General features: G+C 39.8%; 1 protein-coding gene across 1 annotated transcript; it reads left to right on the top strand.

Moving 5' to 3' along the window:
- Positions 1–4,530: 4,530 nt before the first annotated feature.
- Positions 4,531–17,827, top strand: IL22RA2 (interleukin 22 receptor subunit alpha 2). The gene is made up of 5 exons (XM_004318541.1): positions 4,531–4,591; positions 8,328–8,463; positions 10,826–11,004; positions 16,534–16,700; positions 17,678–17,827. The coding sequence occupies exons 1-5, from the start codon at positions 4,531–4,533 to the stop codon at positions 17,825–17,827; spliced, it is 693 nt and encodes a 230-aa protein (XP_004318589.1).
- The last annotated feature ends 381 nt before the right edge of the window (positions 17,828–18,208 follow it).

The raw sequence follows: 18,208 nt of genomic DNA, 5'->3' as shown, positions 1-18,208 counted from the left end.
ACTGTGGTCTGATGTCTCTAGCTTCCTATGTAAACAAAGGGACACTAAACCTTCCACTTGTCTTTGAATATACGTTATTCTTTAACTTTGACAACAGGCACCTACCTCCAGGTACAGCCTTCAGTGAAGCTGTAAATACACTGGAATAAGTTACGATGGTTACTCATGATGCTATAATAAAATAGTACATAAAGTACTTTATGTAAAATAGTACATAAAGGCATTATTTTAAAATAGTACATAAAGGCATTTACATAAAGGTACTTTCCTTACTCTCAGGTTTATGAGGATTAAAAAAAATTTTTTAGAAGCTCAGTGTCCATCTTGTTGTATTGCCTGGATGTTTTACCTTTGCTCATGAATAATAAATGAACACTAATCTGTTTCTCTGCCCTTCAACTCCCAGAAAGCAAAACAATAGGAACGGGGATTTCCAAATTGCAAATGGTTGCCAAAGTCAGCGTATTTTTCTTCCCTGGGAATCATGAAAACACAACAATGAGAACTGAAGTGAAAAAGCTTCTCCACTTGGAAGGTTTGTTTTTTAATTCTCTCTGTAAAAACCCTTGGGTCAGAAAAAGTAATCTAAATTGCAGAATTGTTAAAGAAATAGATAGAGAAAAAAAATTACATTTCAGAGCCAAAGGGAGAGCCTGTGGGATACATTCCAGAGTAAATTCCTAGTGTAAATACTTGTACTGATATAAAATAAAGAATAAAACCAATGAAATAAACATCTGACAAAAGGAGTTTTTTGTAAAAAAAAGAAAAACAGATTAAATAGAAGAAAGAAGAAAGGAATTTTAAAAGGTAGAAGGAGATATGAATGAGACATTAAATTTTTAAAAAGCAGAATATATAACTAATCATAAAATCTGGTTCCTTGAAAAAATTTTAAAGATACATAACTAGCTAACCTAAGTAAAAATAAGAAAACAAGGGAGAAAATATCACTACTTAACGTAGGAAATTATAATAGGGAAACTACAGAAACGGAAATTGCATACATCATAAGGGAATGATTTGCTCAACTCTCTGCAAATACATTTAAAAGCATAAATGAAGTGCACACTCTTCTAAAGAAAATATAATTTGTAGACTTTTCTGAAGAGAATAAGGACCACGTAGCCCTTCATTACCAAGAAGGGATGAAGAAGATGACGTTGGCCCCCTGTGGATGGGCTCTGCTGGCTTGTTCAGTACTGGATGCCTAACCTGGGGCCTGGCACACAGCGCATGCTCAGTAAAGATTTGTTTGAGTGAATAGAGAAAGGAATGAATGGTCAAATCTTTCTTTATGGAATCAACATTACAAGTGAAAACAACACATGATTTTATAATAAACCTCATACCCTGAGGGCAGCGAGATCTGACTGCACCCCTCACTGTGTCCCTGCATGCTACGGAGCCTAGTCAGGTTCTCCTAGCCTCTCTGTGTCTCAGTTTCTTCATCTGTAACATCAGGATAATAATACAGACCTCCTGGGCTTGTTGTGATGATTAAGTAAGATAATGTATGAAAATGGGACTTCCCTGGTGGTCCAGTGGGTTAGGCTCCTTGCTCCCAATGCAGGGGGGCCGGGTTCAATCCCTGATCGGGGAACTAGATCCTGCATGCATGCTGCAACTAAGAAGCCCACATGCTGCGACTAAGGATCCCGCATGCCACAACTAAGACCTGGCACAGTCAAAATAAATAAATAAATTCATTCATTAACTTTAAAAACAGATAATGTACGAAAAGAATCCATCATAGTGCCCCACAATTATTAGATATTATTATCAACACTAAAACATCATTAAAATTGCTGTAAGAAATTTTATAAAGATGACATCTTGTAGATAAGCTTAAAATTTTTTTCTTTTGTTATGAAAATTTTCAAATATATACAAAAGTACAGAGTATAATGAACCCCCGTGCACCCAATACCCAGTTTCAATAATTATCAGCTCATGGCTGGTCATCCCCTTCCCCAAACACTTGGATTATTTTGAAGCACATCCCAGACTTTATGTCATGTCATCTATAATACTTCAATATCTATTTCTAAAGCAATAATAATAACCAAAATCCCATATCACACTTAAAAATAAATTAATAATGATTCCTTAATTAGATGAATTGTTGGTCGGCTGGAAGCCACAGGAGAAAAGAAGAGAATCGAGTCGGTCCAAGGCAGGGCTTTAGGTAAGTTCTCTCCAGATCCAACATGATAGAGGCATCCACTGTCACTGTCAAGGCGGTCTCTTTGTGCTGAGGGTCTGATGGCTGAGGGGTAGGGGGGGTGAGATAGAGGGGAGGGGAGGGAATAAGTTTGAAGCCAGCATTTCATGCCTGAAGAAAAGTAAAGCAAGGGTCTCCCATTATCTATAATTTTCTTACTTCCCAAAGCAAATCTCATTTCATTTGAAACAATTCTGTACAAATTCTTCTGCTTCCAAATTGGTGAGATTTTAGAATTGAATTGTATCTTTTCATTACCTTGAGTCACAGTTGGTAGTGTGGCTTTTATGCAGACTCTGATATCACACAGTGAGCTCATTTAAGGGTGACAAGACTAGTTTAGTTTCTGAAATTTGTTTTAAAGATTTTTTGATGTTGACCATTGTTTAAACTATTTATTGAATTTTGTTACAATATTGCTTCTGTTTTATGTTTTGTTTTTTTGGCCCCGAGACATGTGGGATCCTAGCTCGCTGAGCAGGGGTTGAAGCCTCACCCCGTGCATTGGAAGGTGAAGTCCTAACCACTGAATCACCAGGGAAGTCCCTGGTTTCTGAAATTTAACATAGCACAGAAGCTCACACATCTCTGAGAGAATTCAGTTCTTAGAATATTTGAGGCTCTGCTCTCTTTCCCCTATTTCCCCTTATTTGTTCTACAATATCAGGAACCCAGTGGAAACCCCAATTTCCTTCTCTGCTGCTACTTATTAAACCTTAAATTAAGATATTTTCTTTTTTTCTTAACTGGAATTTGAAGCAATTTGGTTGCTCCAAAACATAAGCTATTGGCATTAAAGATATTGAACATCGATGGTTCAAACCCAGATTTCTATTCCCCATTTAAAACCAAGGTGAATGAAAAGTCTAGAGTTCAGTGGCTAACATGAGCAAGGAGATGAAGGACGATGCTGAGGAGGTAGGAGACAAGGAGTCCCCAGAAGGGGCAAAGGGCACCTAAGATAGGCTGCTTGTTTCTTCTTTGAAAGCCTAAGCCAGCTTAGAAGCAATGGAAACTTCACCTGGAGGAGATAAGGAGTTTGGATTCAGAAGTCTGACCCAGCACAACGGCACTGGGAAACACCCTCCATCCTGCTGGGGAAGTATGCCTACTTCCCCCTTTAGAAGTCTGGTTTGGGTAGGTAGGGCAATGTCTATTTTATTTGCTGCTGCATCCTTGCTGCTGAGAACAATGCCTAGCACGTGGTAGGGCGGCAAATATATGTTCTTGACTTAATTAATTAATTAATTAATACTTAAATAATTATCGATTAATTAGTACTGCTCAGCAGCCTTCACTATTCCTTACTAAAGGGGCTATTCTACCAAGAACTTGAAAGTTTGACTACCCAAGAGGAAAAAGAAACCAACATATATTTCTTCTTTTGACCCAAAAAGCCCCTTTAAAACAATCTTTATGACTTTCTTGTGCTTTAATGTATAATTTTAGTGTCTCTAAAATCATGTGGTAAAAAAAATTCTTTTGGTAATAGAACTGATGTAGTGAATCATGGGCAAAGAACAGATGACCTAGTTTGATTAGATAAGAAGATAGGACAAAGATTTAATGTAGTTCAAAATGAACATTGCCCCCGCATTCATCCTTTTAAGGGATTACTTGGTTTGACGGGCTCAAAATCTTTATCAGCTAGGTTGCTGGAAACCGAGGGCAGGAATGGAAAAGGAAGAAGCATGAGCTGAGTGGGGCCCATTGACCGGGGCGGCTGTGGAGTGTGGGAGGGAGCCCTGCAGAGAGGCTGAGGGGGCAGAGGGTATGAGGTCTACACCAGGGAAGTTATTCGAGGAGCTTCCATGAAAGCAAGAAAAGGAAGAATCAACCAGAGACCCCACCTGCTTGAACCGCTGCCAGGGGCCCTGATCATTGCAACTGCCAAGGCGTTTACTCAGAATCACCCTGGCAGCCCCTCTGCCCTCTCTGCCAGAATCCCCGAAGGCCTCCTTCACTCACCTGCGAGCATCTTGCATAATTCCTCACCCTACCTGCCCTCTGGGCCACCCATCCTCAGTGTTTTGCCTTTTCTCAGCTAGCAAAGCTCCCAAAAAAACAAGCGTCCACATCAAAGTGACTTAACAGCAAATGTTTTCTGAAATGATTCTTCATACTTATTACCCCCAAATTATAATACAATATAATTTATGAACGAAATGAAATTGTATTTGCTTCAAGAACCATGGTTACAACCAAAAAGGGGATGTTGAGTGGGACGATTCGAGTTTCCTCTCCTGTCCAGAGCTGTCCTCCCCTTGAGGGGAACGCCGGTCGCCTGACCAGTCTCACTCGCAACCATGACACCTAAATGTTGTTTTCTAGGCTTCCTCATCGGTGTCCTCCTGCCTGGTGTGGTAGGTAAGTCCTTCATTTCTTTTTAATTGCTCACAGCTTTGTCATCTGAGTCTGCTCAAGGGGACTGTCAGACATGGCCGTGGTGCATTTCTGGGCTTTGTAAAAATTTCAGCTTTCTCCTGTCACTAACTGGTCCGGACAGACATGGGGTCCGTTTCCCTCTGCAGCCTGAATAACTGCATGCGGACTTCACGAGTAGCTACTAAAGAGGAGGCGCTCTTGTGGGTGCAAAAACTTCGCACAGGACAAACGTACACCCCTCTCTGTCTCCTTAGCCTTTCTTTCGCCTTCAAGGACAAGATAGCATACTGGTTACCAGCATAGCTCCTAAGCCAGACTGCCTGAATCTGGACTTCAACTCTGCCATTTTATTATCTAGAAAAACTGGGGCAACTAGCTTAAAGCCCCTCTGCCTCAGTTACTTCATCTGTAAGGTGGGGATTGTAGGTCACTGTGAGGATTAAATGAGTTAATACATGACAAGTGCTTAGAGCAGTGCCTAGCACAGAATAGACCATAAATAAACAACATGTGAGAATTTGCTGTGGGTATTCATGGAGAACTCTTCAAGAGCAGAGGGCATCGTATCATCCCAACATACCTCTGAGCAAGGTCATTAGGACCCCCAGTTAACAGATGCATACCTCTCAGTATAAGTGTCTCAAGTAACTTTCACAAGACTGTACAGTTGCCCAGTGACTGATAACATAACAACAATTCAATCCTCCATTTCCCAGAAATATGTGGATCTGAGTAGACTATGACTTTGGTCTTTGGTCAGACCAAGAACTCAATTAGCAGAATACGGCAGGAATTCAAGTGGTACCCAAATGACCTCGGCTCTGCATCTTACCAGACCTGTAACCATATGGACAAGATACACAACTTCTTTAGACCTCAGTTTCCCCACGTGTAAAATGTACTAATAAAAATACCTACCTTATTGGGTGGTTGTGAGAATGAAAGAAGGTGTAAAGCTTTGAGCACAGGGCCTGATATACATTTAAGGTTCAAATACGTTCAGTGATTAATGAAGGCCGGCCAGGGGGAGGAGGCGGAGGGAAAGAAGAAGGAATATCTTCAGCCTCTCGTTGCTCTGCTTGCTCCATTAGCTCCTCTCTCCTGAGGCTCTTCTGTGGGTTTGCTGTGACGGGTGAGAGGCAGGGTCCAGGACCAGACAGCCTGGTTACAAAATCAACCTCACCGTCTGCAGCTGCACCAGCTCTTTTACTTCTCCAAGACTTGGATTTTGGTCTGTAAGAGGAAGACCGCAATAATATCTTTTGCACAGATGAGCTGGGCAGACTCAGTGAAGACAGGTAAAATCCCCTCTGTGTCTGCTACAGAGGGATTGCTATTTTCTTTGATGGAGGTTAGCAGTGGTGTTACAAAAATGAGAGAAGAAATCTGAAGGCAGACAAGGTAAAGGACACTGGACTATCTATGTTCAGGACAGCAAATCGACTCTAGGAAGGATCTTCCGGAAAATGTGCGTGCTTGTCACCTCCTGAAAATTTCTGCTAAGTACAATTTTATGTGCTAAATACGATTGATCGGGTAGTGATCTGGGTGAACAAAACCAATGGTGGCATTTGACTCTTTCCAAGTACACATCACCACTTGATGCACTGAAGGAGGTCCAAAAATAAAAATAAAAACAAACAAAAACCAAATAACAGTAATGACACTATTTGGTTGGTAAAAATAACTACCTAAGGAAACAGCCCCATTCATTAGAAAATAACACATCTTGAATGTTCAGAGCTGAGACCATGGGCTTAGGAGAATTTGCTTCCGTCTTACTGATATTTGAGCAAAGACCTAAAGGAGATGAAGAAATGAGGCATGTGGAACACCCGGGAAGAGTATTCTAGGAGAAGGGAAGGGCCAAGGCAGAGACCTCGGATGGGGCCATTCCCAGCATGGTGGACCAGGAGAAAGGAGGTCACTCTGGAGAAGCCAGGGAGCAAGTGGTAGAAGATGAGAAAAAGACAGGGGATGTGCTTCCTCATTTCTCCTGCTCACCACCTATCCCTTAGCAGAAACTTTGGGCCTATTGGAGAGGCAAAGCTTTACCTCTGCCCATTTTAGGTTTTCAGCTGGGACTCTTTTTTTTTTTTTTTTTAACTTACACAGTGTTACATGTCAGATTTATTCAATAAAAAAGTCGGCTTAACAAAAAGGCAGATTAATAAAACAGTTTATTAATGAGTGCAGCACCCAACACCAGGGGGATCCTGTATGAAGAGAAACTCAAAATGGCGGCTTAGAATTCCAGCTTCTGTAGCATCTTCAACAAAGCACGATACACCTGTAGGAACACGATAGGACAGAGGAAAGCAGTTTTAGTCTTCCAAGGGAGGAAACTGCGGGAAAGTAAATATGTGGGAGAAAACTAATGGAGTAAGTTTCATTTGCAGATTCTTCTGGTGCCTTCTTTGGGCTGATAAGAATCTGTCTCCAGCAAAGTAAAAGGAGACTTTATTGGGCTGGCCAAAAAGTTCGTTTGGGTCTTTCTGCAAGAGCTTGCCAGAAACCCGAACGAAATTTTTGGCCAGCTTTATATATCCTGCCTTTAGGCGGAAAAAGGGGGAGGTCAAGAGAGCTTTTCCTGCATTTGCTGCTTCTTAATTGCCTTCAGCTCAAAATAATTTTTATGTCAAAGAGGCATATTTGGGGGTAATATATTCTGGTTTCCTTCAGACCCTAGAATAAATTTTGTCAAAGGTCTGTTGCCTCCAGTGGACTGAATGTAGGTGAGATTGAGTTCTCATGTTGCATGAATTGACCAAGAAAGCACAAACTATGCCAGTGCGAAATTATCCCCCTTCCTGCCATGACTCCTGTTGAGACTCTTCTCGGGAATGCTGGGTTCCATGGCAAGCCCTTGGGCAGTTTCCCTCCACAGCCCGGACCATTCCACCTGAGCAGTTATGCTCGGGCACTTGGAACCAGGATGCAGGCAGGTAAGAGCATCCACTCAGGAGTGGAACCGGCCTACATGCAATAAAGCCAGGTCAGCTGAGAGAGGTGAGGGACAATGAAGTAGGAAGAAGAGATGAAGCAAGAACCAGAGAAAGGGGCTTCCCTGGTGGCACAGTGGTTGAGAGTCCGCCTGCCGATGCAGGGGACACGGGTTCGTGCACCGGTCCGGGAAGTTCCCACATGCCGTGAGCCATGGCTGCTGAGCCTGTGCGTCCGGAGCCTGTGCTCCGCAATGGGAGAGGCCACAACAGTGAGAGGCCCGTGTACCGCAAAAAAAAAAAAAACCAGAGAAAGGAGGAATGAGTTCCAGGCTGAGGTCCTGGAGGCAGAATAGAATCCAGGCAAAAGCTTGCCTCAGAGGAGCAGAAACGCAGGGTCTCCTAGGAAGGTGGGCAAAGTGGCCCTGGTGAGGCCTTTCATCTCAGTCATTACATTCCATCACCACCAGGGGTGGAATCAAGGACAATGCTATCTTTTCACTGCTGTTACTTCCTCTCCAGCTTAGGAGTGGGGTGGGAGTTTATCACGTATGTTTTTATAGTCTGGATCACCACTGTCCTGACACTTTAGCATGCATCAAAATCATCACATCAAAGATCAGAAATGTTGATTTCTGGGCTCCACTTCCACCATCTGCACCTGTAGCAACTATTTCAAGGAATCCTGATGCAGGTATTATTACATTGAAACTTATGGCTAATAACGATGGTGCTCATATCAATGTTCAGTGTTGCTCTGTTTCTTATTGTTTTAGAAACTCAGCCAGCCCACGAGTCTCTGAAACCTCAACGAGTACATTTTCAGTCCCAAAATTTTCACAACATTTTGCACTGGCAGCCTGGGCGGGCTTGTCCCGGCAACAGCAGTATCTATTTTGTGCAGTATAAAACGTAAGTAGTCTGAGCTTCCTCCAGCTAGTAGAGATGGCCACTAAGATTCCATGTTCTAGAAGGCGATGGAGTGTTAGGATCTGAACTTTTGTCAGTTTCAGAAGGATTGAGAAGAAGCAGGGGTGGAGGCAGGAGTGTGTCTTCCCTGAAGGTGACACAAAATGCATGATGACGTGTAGTCTGTGACGGGAGATACTTCATCCCTCAGAGACCCAGCACTGAGGCTTCACAGGGTCAGCCTTTGGTTTCACAACAGAGACTCTCAATAAACATTTGTCCAACTGAATGTTAGAAGCGACTTGTTCAGCACCTAATAGGTCCTCAATTAAATTGACGCTATTGATAGTTGAAAAAGAAGTTGTGGGACACATGGATGTGAGTGTGTAAACTACATTTTCAATTTAAAGTTCATTTCTTTAGAGTGGGTTTACTATTTAGAAAATTCCTTTCAAAAATGAACGCCTCCTGTAAGCATGAATGCAAATTGGAACACGCTGAGGCATGTTCCTCCTGTGTGATCTTGAGACTAATTCTAGTGGATCGTTGCCAAAACTCAGATATAACCCACTCCTTTCCTGAATTGAAGCCTGGAAACAGAAGCTCCTGATTTGCAAATGGCAGGTTTTCCCCTTCACACATCTCTGCTCAGGGGGCTGGGGTGGGAGTATGCAGAGAGGAGTTGAAGCGCTTCCTTCTCTTACGTAGATTGAGATTCCGGCTGAACATGAGACAGGAGATATTATAGTTTAGCTTTTATGATTTTCTATTCAGAAATTCAGAAGATTAGATGTAGCTATGGACCAAAGTAGCAATTTTTGTGCCATAAATTCCTTCATGTCTCTCCAGCATGGGGTAGATCTAAAGTCAGATTTTTCCGTTTATCAAGCTCTCACTAACTTCAGAAGGACTATTTCCAGAAGTTTCTCAGTCTTTAACTGCTGCTTTTCTCAACATATTTTGTGTAGCAACTGTAAACTTCACAAATCTTTACAATAAAGATTTCTCCACTCCCAAAACAGATGTGTGCATCGTTGGAAATGCTTCCCTGTAGGAAGTGGGGATTGGTGATCTTTTTATCTCTCCCCTGTAGGCAGTATAAACATATCCAAAGTGGGTCTATTTACGGTTCAACATAAACAGTGGATTAGATGTTGTTTTTCCATGAAATTAATGAAGATTAAACTTTAGGGCCCCATGGAAACATTTCATAGTTGTAATACGTTTTCTTAAATAGAGCTCTTAAATTTGTATACATTTCAGAATACCTGGATCCATTCCTACCTATGTGATATTTTCAATAGCACAATGCAGATTTATATTTTCAAAATCTTTCGTTTTGGGTCTATCCAGTTCTCATGGGTCTACTGACAGTTTTTGTCCCATGTAGGACAGGACAAAAAATGAAGTATTACACTAAAAAAGAAACCAGTCATTACAGCTAAATTCAGCTAGGAAAGGCAATGTCTAATAAGAGAAAACATTAAATTGTGCTTAATATATGTTGTTGGTTATGTTCTTATGGTGTCTTCTGATATAATGAAACTGCTGTCAGCATATAGTTTACAGAGTACAGACATCAGCAATGCTCTTCATTATATGGCTAAAAAGTTATATTTCAAGTCCTTCAACAAATATTTTGGTAGCTTTCTCCCCAGCCTCTAATTCCTGCTCTGTTCCCACCATCATCTTATTGCATTTTCTTTGATTTGTGACTGGTAAGGAAGGGAAGCATTAATCCTCCCTTTTGCTGTTACACCATCCCACAGTCTTAGGCTGAATCAACGTATCTGGTGCTTTGCCTCATTACCTTTTCTTCCTGGGTTCTCCCCATTCTCTGCCAGCCTCTAATTACAAAACTCCTTAAAGAGCCCTTCCTACAACCCTCGTTCAGTTGTCAAAAAAGAGATTGACGTTATGTGTTGGGTGTCACCTGAGATGAAAAGTGGTAGCAACTTCTCAGAATCAGCCACGTTACTCAACAGCAAGCTGATAAGAAGTGAGGAAAACCACAAAGTGTTGAACCTCAGGAGGCTGAAGGACATGGAGAGCTCGTAGTCAAGAATGGAAGTTGGTTCAGACCCCAGAAGGAAAACTTCACTAAGTACTAAAAATCCAAAAACCCTCATGCTAGTGTTACAGAAGGTATCAAGCTTGAGTTTATATTTCAACGAGATAGCACTTTGATAGCACTTCAATTAATTTAAAACTTTTAAAGATACTTAAGAACAGCTGTCAGCTTTCACAGTGGTGCTGATATTGGAGGACAAATTTCAGCCAGTCTGAAAACTGAATAGACTGAAAAAACTGAAGACTCCTTCAATGGAATAAAGGAATGCAGATTTTTGTCTTTTCCCTTCTGTAGGTATGGACAGAGACAATGGAAAGATAAAGAGGACTGCTGGGGTATTCAAGAGTTCTTCTGTGACCTTACCAATGAAACGTCAGACATATGGGAACCTTACTACGGGAGAGTGAGGACGACCCTGGCTGGGGTCCACTCAGGCTGGACCATGACACAGCGGTTCTTTCCCTGGTGGGAAAGTGAGTTCCATGGAGTTTCTTTGCATTTGCTTTTCCTGCCCTTGAATAGCCCTCATGGAGCATGGTTAGCTAGCTACCAGGCCCTGTGCTCTGGTGAGGTCCACACCATCGTCTCACTTGATGTCATTCTCAGAACAGCTCTACAGATGGCTTTTACTATTCTCATTTACAGCCCAGGAAGTCAGGGCACAGACACTTTAGTAGTAGCCCAGGTCTCAGAATTCAAATTTGGCTGCCTCTGATTCAGAGCTGACATTCTATCCCACTGCCAGGATGTTGCCTGCTAGAAAAAAGAAGTATTTTTAGATAGCAGAAAAGGAGCCATATGGGGTTATTCCTAAGCACGACGGTGAGGTTCTTGAAAATACACATTAGAAAAACTTTCTATTGAGGAAATTAAGACTTTTAGTCACCTGTCCAAAAGAGGAGACAAAAAGTGCTCTCTTGTATCCATTTCTCAATGATGTATATTCTTCTAATTTAGTCATAATGTCAGAATAATATACTATAATCTATGATGTAAATTATAAATGGAGCCATTGCCAGCAGACCTTATATAAGGGGCTTCCCTGGTGGCGCAGTGGTTGAGTCCGCCTGCCGATGCAGGGGACACGGGTTCGTGCCCCGGTCCGGGAAGATCCCACATGCCGCGGAGCGGCTGGGCCCATGAGCCATGGCCGCTGAGCCTGCGCACCCGGAGCCTGTGCTCCGCAACGGGAGAGGCCACAACAGTGAGAGGCCCGCGTACTGCAAAAAAAAAAAAAAAAAAAATAGACAAAAGGTATGAGAAAAAAAGTTTAATGTATATGTACAAAGAAATGCATAACAAGACAGAAAACATGGGTATTTACTACAGTCCTCACAATGGCAACTAGTCATGAAGCTGTAGTTAATATTTATAACTGCTTTTCTCATGATTTAACTCAACGTTCTCTTTCTTTTCAGCCAGCATCTCAACTTTCCATTTTTGAGGAGTTTGAGTCCTTTTGATCTTTTTCATATTAGCTTAACATAGTCTTAAATTAATTTTTATCACTGAATATAGGAGTTCTAAGAGGCACCTCCAAGGATACCAAGCATACTTGACCCCGCTGTATATATAATTCTATTTCCCTTTGATAATTGGAACCAGTCACCCTAGACAACAGAAGTACCACATTTCCTCCTTGTTGGTTAAATGGCATAAAGAGATCCCAACCTTCAGGAGGCAGCCTCAACTTCCAATTCTTTGAAAATATTGTTGTTATAACCCAGAAGAATTAAGGATCAAGTGTATGGGCATTGCCTCCACCTAGATTTATTAAACAGCTTTATTGAGATAAAATTCACATCCCTTACGATTACTCATATAATGTGTACAATTCAATAATTTTTTACTCTATTCACAGATAAGTACAACCATCACCCATAGTCAATTTTAGAACATTTTCATCACCAGAAAAAAGAAACTCCATACTCTTTGGCTATCACCCTCCTATTCTCTCCCTCCTTAACCTCTCAGCCCTAGGTGACACTAATCTACTTTCTGTCTCTAAGGAGTTCCCTCAGCTTGATATTTCATATGAATAGAATCATATAATATGTGATGTTTTGTGACTGGCTCCTTTCATTTAGCATAATGTTTTCAAGGTCTGTCCCTTTTGTAGCATGTATCAGTGCTTCGTTCCTTCTTGTGCCTGAATAATATTGCAGTACACGGATATACTGCATTTTGTTTATCCATTTCTCAGTTGATGGATATTTGAGTTGTTTCCACATTTTAGCTCCTGTGAATAGAGCTCCTATAAACGTTCATGTACAAGTTTTTGTGTAGACATGTTTTTATTTCTCTTGGGTATATACCTAGGAGTGGAATCACTTGGTCACCCTGTAACTGTATGTTTGATCATTTGAGAAACTGCCAGACTGTTTTCCAAAGCAGCTGCACCATTTTCCATTCCGATCAGCAGTGTATGAGGGTTCCTATTTCCCCACATCCTTAGCACCACTATGTCACTTTTTGATTATAACAATCCTAGTGCATGTGAAATGGTATCTCGTGTGATTTTGATTTGCATTTCCCTGATGATTAGTGATGTTGAGCATCTTTTCATGTGTTTATTGGCCATTTGTATATCTCCCTTGGAAAATTGTCCGTTCAGATACTTTGCCCATTTTTAAATTGAATGATTTGTCTTTTAATTACTGAGTTTTTTTTGTATATTATGGACACCATTACCTTATCAGAGAGATGATTTTCAAATATTTTCTCCCATTCTGTGATTTGTCTTTTCACTTTCTCAGTGGTGTCATTTGAAGCCCCAAAGTATTTAACTTTGGTGAAGTCCAATCTACCTATTTTTTCTCTTGCTACTCATGCTTTCGGGGTCATATCTAAGAATTCTTTGCCAAACCCAAGGCTATGAAGATTTATCCTAAGCTTTCTTCTATGAGTTTTATAGTTTTGGCTCTTACATTTAAATCTTTGATCAATTTTGAGTTCATTTTTATATATGATGTGAGGTAAGGGTCCAACTTCATTCTTTTGTATATGGCTATCCCGTTGTCCCAGCATCATTTGTTGAAAAGGTATTCTCCACCCATTGAATGATCTTGGCACCCTGTTGAAAATGCAAGCCATAGAGAGAAAATATTCACAGTGCATGTTTGGGACAAAGGACTATGTCCAGAATGTACAAAGAACTTTTACAAATCAATAATAAAAAGACAAGGCAACTAATTTAAAAAATGGGCAAAGACTTGAACAGGCTTTTCACAAAAGGGAATATTCAAGTGGCCAATGAACATATGAAATTCCATTAGTCATCAGGGAAATGCAACTTAAAAACACAATAAATTGGTACTACACACTTACCAGAATGGCCAAAATTAAACTTTTTAAAAATAATAATGCCAAGTATTAGAGAGAATGTGAAAAAAATGGGAACTTTCATACACTGCTGAAGGGAATATAAATTGGTGTATCTACTGTGGGGAAATGGCAGAATTTACAAAAGCTAAACACATATAAACTCTATCACCCAGAAATTCCACTCTTAGTTATATTCCCAACAAAATGAATGTTTCCCAAGTGACATATACAAGAATGTTCCTGCTACTTTACTCAGAATATCCAAAAACTAGAAACAACCTAAAAGTTTGTGAATAACACAATGGATGAATTGTGTTATTCATACAATTAAATACCACACAGCAATCAAAAGAAAAAACTCTTTTTTTTTAAATGTTTTTATAGCATTCTTTTTTTATATATATATATAAATTTATTTATTTTATTTTATTACTTATTTTTGGCTGCACTGGGTCTTCTTTGCTGTGCACGGGCTTTCTCCAGTTGCGATGAGTGGGACTACTCTTCATTGTGGTGTGCGGGCTTCTCATTGCGGTGGCTTCTCTTGTTGAGGAGCACAGGCTCTAGGTGCGCAGGCTTCAGTAGTTGTGGCACGCAGGCTCAGTAGTTGTGGCTCATGGGCTCTAGAGCACAGGCTCAGTAGTTGTGACGCACGGGCTTAGTTGCTCCACGTCATGTGGGATCTTCCCGGACCAGGGCTCGAACCTGTGTCCCCTGCATTGGCAGGCGGATTCTTAACCACTGAGCCACCAGGGAAGCCCCGAAAGAACAAACTCCTGTTACATGCAACATGGATAGATGTATAGACTTTAGATTGCCAGGGCTACCATAGCAAAATACCACAGACTTGGTGGCTTAAACAAGAGAAATTTATTTTCCTACACTTCTGGAGGCTGGAAGTCCAAGATCAAGGTGTCCACAGGTTTGGTTTCTTCTGAAGCCATTCTCCTTGGCCACTTTCTTGCTGTGTCCTTCCATGGTCATCCCTCTGTGTTCAATTGTATGTGTCTTCTTATAAGGACACCAGTCATATTGGATTAGGGACCACCCATACCACCCATATGACTTCATTTTTTAAAAAGCCATATGCTTTTTTAAAAAAGACCCTATCTCCAAATGCAGTCATATTCTGAGGTACTGGGTGTTAGGACTTCATCCTATGAATTTGATGGGAGGCACAATTCAGCCCATAATTATATATATACAAATAAAAGTGAAAGAGTGAAACAAGGCAGACACACAAAGAAGTGTATATTGTATGATTCCAAAAATGAATGTACATGGCGATAAAAGTTAGGAAAAGTGTGGTTATCCTCTAGGGTTAAGTAATTGGAGGAAATGTGAAGGAGGTTTCTGGGGTGTTGGTGATGTCCTGTTTTTTGTTCTGGGTGGTAGCTATACAGGAGTGTTTATTTGTAAAGATTTGTTGAGCCATATCCTCACGATTTATTTGTCTGTATCTATCTTATAAGTTGATAAAAAGTGTATTTAAAATTTTTAAATTCTAACTAAACAACAAAAAAGAAAGCATCAACTTTCAACATGTGTTCACAATAAAAACACAAGGAAGCAGGTCAACACAAGCAAGGTTGGAAGAAACAAGTACTGGCTGGACCAGCGCTTCAAGGTTTTGTAATATTGGAAGCAGATAATAAATTAAATAGGCTTAAAGAAATAACAGAGGGAATAAAAACATAATCAAAGGACAAAATGTTACTCAGACCAAATAGATTGAAAAAGACCCAAATAGAGCTCATAGAAATGAAAAAAATATAACCATTGAAATTCAAAAATTTGATTTGGGGGTTAAAGATCAGTTTAGACATGACAAAGTAGTAAACTGATGGACTGGAAGACAGCTCTGAAGAAACCCTTCAGAATACTCCACTGAGAAAAAAAAGATGGAAAAAAGAAAATGACATATGGAAAATCGAATGAGAAATGCTAACAGATGTTGAACTGAAATTCTAGAATAAAAGCATGTATGTCTCTGTCTCTATCTCTATCTATCTCTAAGTTGATTGATCATGGCTAGTTTTCAAGAATTATAAAAGATATGTATCTACAAACTAAAAATACATAATGAATGCCGAACAAGAAAACAAAACCCATTAATGAATAAAATCATTTAGATTCCCATAGTTAATCTGGAGGAAATTAAAGTGACTATTAATTTATTTAGTTTTCTTTCCTAGTTAATGGTCATCTGATTATTGATATCAAATGCAAGAAACAAAAATTCTCTTGATCCTTCTCCTGCTATTCCATAGTATATAACATAATTCTGTTGAAATAATTTTATAGCAACAAGTCTTCAAATGATTTTCAAGCTGCTTTGAAATTTTACATCTTTAAGGACCTACAAAATATTTGCCTTACACTAAGATCTTCACCCAAATAACTTTTTATACTTCATTTTCCAAAACAATCACTGCAGGCTGTGGAAATGATTGATAAAGGTCCTCTTAAAGCTGATTCAGAATATATGTCTTTGCAAATAAAGAATCATCTGCAAAGAAACTTCTCAGATATTTATATTTTAGTTGTTAGCAATATCTCTTCATAATGATTTTTGCCAGATCCCTGAGCTTAATAATGATTTGTTATTATGCATAATGTGTCCATATGAAATATTACATTTTTGGGTGATATTGTCAAATTTTCCTATTTTTCCTCAGCAAAAATAGATCCTCCGTTCATGAATATAACCCAAGTTAATGGATCTTTGTTGGTGAATCTCCATGCTCCCAACTTACCATATAGGGACCAAAAAAGAAAAAATGTATCAATGGAATACTATGGGCTAGTATACCGAGTCTTTGTAATTAACAATTCACTGGAAAAGGTAAGTTCAGATGAATAGATAAGTTTGGTATTTTTTCTTTTGTTTAAGCAACATTTTAGCCATAAAATAGGTCCTGTCTTTTGCTACTCTATCCCCTCTTATTTTTCCTTATCGTTTTTTAGTTCCTTCTCATTTTCACCCTCATTGATAAGAAATTAGTGGTTACCATCGCCATCAGAATTGTGTGTACGTGTGTTTGCACCTTTTCCGTCATTCAGCTGGTTTCCTTTTGATTTTCCCTGCATATCTAAAGATTGGTATTAACAATATTTAATTCCATTTGATTGTCACACATATTCATTTTTATGGACTTTACACACCTTATTTTAAAGTGGCTTTTGGATCGGAGCATTATATATTAGTGCCAGTTTTGCTCTGATATTATAATCCTCCATTAGTGACTTTATTTTGGTTTGGTGAATGTTCCTTTTTTTGTGTGTGCATCTAAGACAGGGTTCCTTTGGCTGTAGAAAACAGAAACCCATTCAAACTGGTTCAAATAGAAAAGTGGAGGGGAGAGGAGGATTTTTACTCAGAGGTAATGATCAATCTTACAACAGCCAGAAGCAAGAAATAAAGTGCTGCCAGGCTTTGCAGTCACTGGAAAGGAGAAATGGAGAAGCAAGTTGTAAAGAATCTCACTCTGTTTCTCTGTGGTCACATGCCACATGTCTACAACTGTCTCCAAATCTACTCCATTCTCCTCACTGCACAGTTCAAATTCTTAAAAAAGAGACTCTGACCACTGGGTCAATCAATCAGCATCACTAGGGACAAGTCATGTGGTTCCTCCACAGCCATGTGACCTGTCCCTTTCTCAGTCTGTGAGCTAGGACTCTGGAGAAGGAGGATGTGTCTCGGAAGAAACCCTACAGCCCATCTAAACTGTCATGAACAACTTAGTTTTATCAAAAATAGAGCAAGTCAATGACTTACTGGAAACCATTTTTCATCTCATTTTTCCCCCTTGTGTGTAGGAGCAAAAGGTATATGAAGGAGCTCACAGAGTTGTTGAAATTGAAGCTCTAACACCTCACACTGGTTACTGTATAGTGGCTGAAATGTATCAGCCCACATTAGACAGAAGAAGTCAGAGAAGCCAAGAGAGATGTGTGGAAAGTCCTTGAAGTGCTCTGCAGAGTGGCAATCCAAACTCTCTGAGAATAGGACGGCTCGTTTTGAAGAATCTCATTGAAAGTTGTTTATATATATTTTTTTTTCTGAAATATAGTTGATTTACAATGTTGTGCTAGTTAGTTTTTATATATTCTTAATGCAATGTTCACCATTATACTTCACAGACCTCTTTGTTTAATCATTCTTTCTTCCTTTATATTTTATTTGTAAACTAAATTTAAGCAGTTCCCCCCCGCAAAAAAAAAAAAAATTAGAATTAAAGAAGAGGCAGAAAACAAAGGGCTCTGTGAAATACAGAACTTTATTTCTGACTGTAACATCTCTAACATAATCTCCATTCTTCTAAGTCAGCTAAGTAAAAATTAAAGAAC

This window comes from Tursiops truncatus, chromosome 12, assembly GCF_011762595.2.
Source record: "Tursiops truncatus isolate mTurTru1 chromosome 12, mTurTru1.mat.Y, whole genome shotgun sequence".
Classification (NCBI taxonomy): domain Eukaryota; kingdom Metazoa; phylum Chordata; class Mammalia; order Artiodactyla; family Delphinidae; genus Tursiops; species Tursiops truncatus.
Note: the sequence above shows the minus strand (reverse complement) of the source record. Positions and strands in the feature narration are given on the sequence as shown.

Bases quoted from the DNA above. Each gene is read 5' to 3' on its own strand.
- IL22RA2 (XM_004318541.1), top strand. From the start codon at position 4,531: ATGACACCTAAATGTTGTTTTCTAGGCTTCCTCATCGGTGTCCTCCTG. The intron at 8,464-10,825 runs GTAAGTAGTCTG...TCCCTTCTGTAG, and splicing joins TATTTTGTGCAGTATAAAAC to GTATGGACAGAGACAATGGA. The intron at 11,005-16,533 runs GTGAGTTCCATG...ATTTTTCCTCAG, and splicing joins GTTCTTTCCCTGGTGGGAAA to CAAAAATAGATCCTCCGTTC.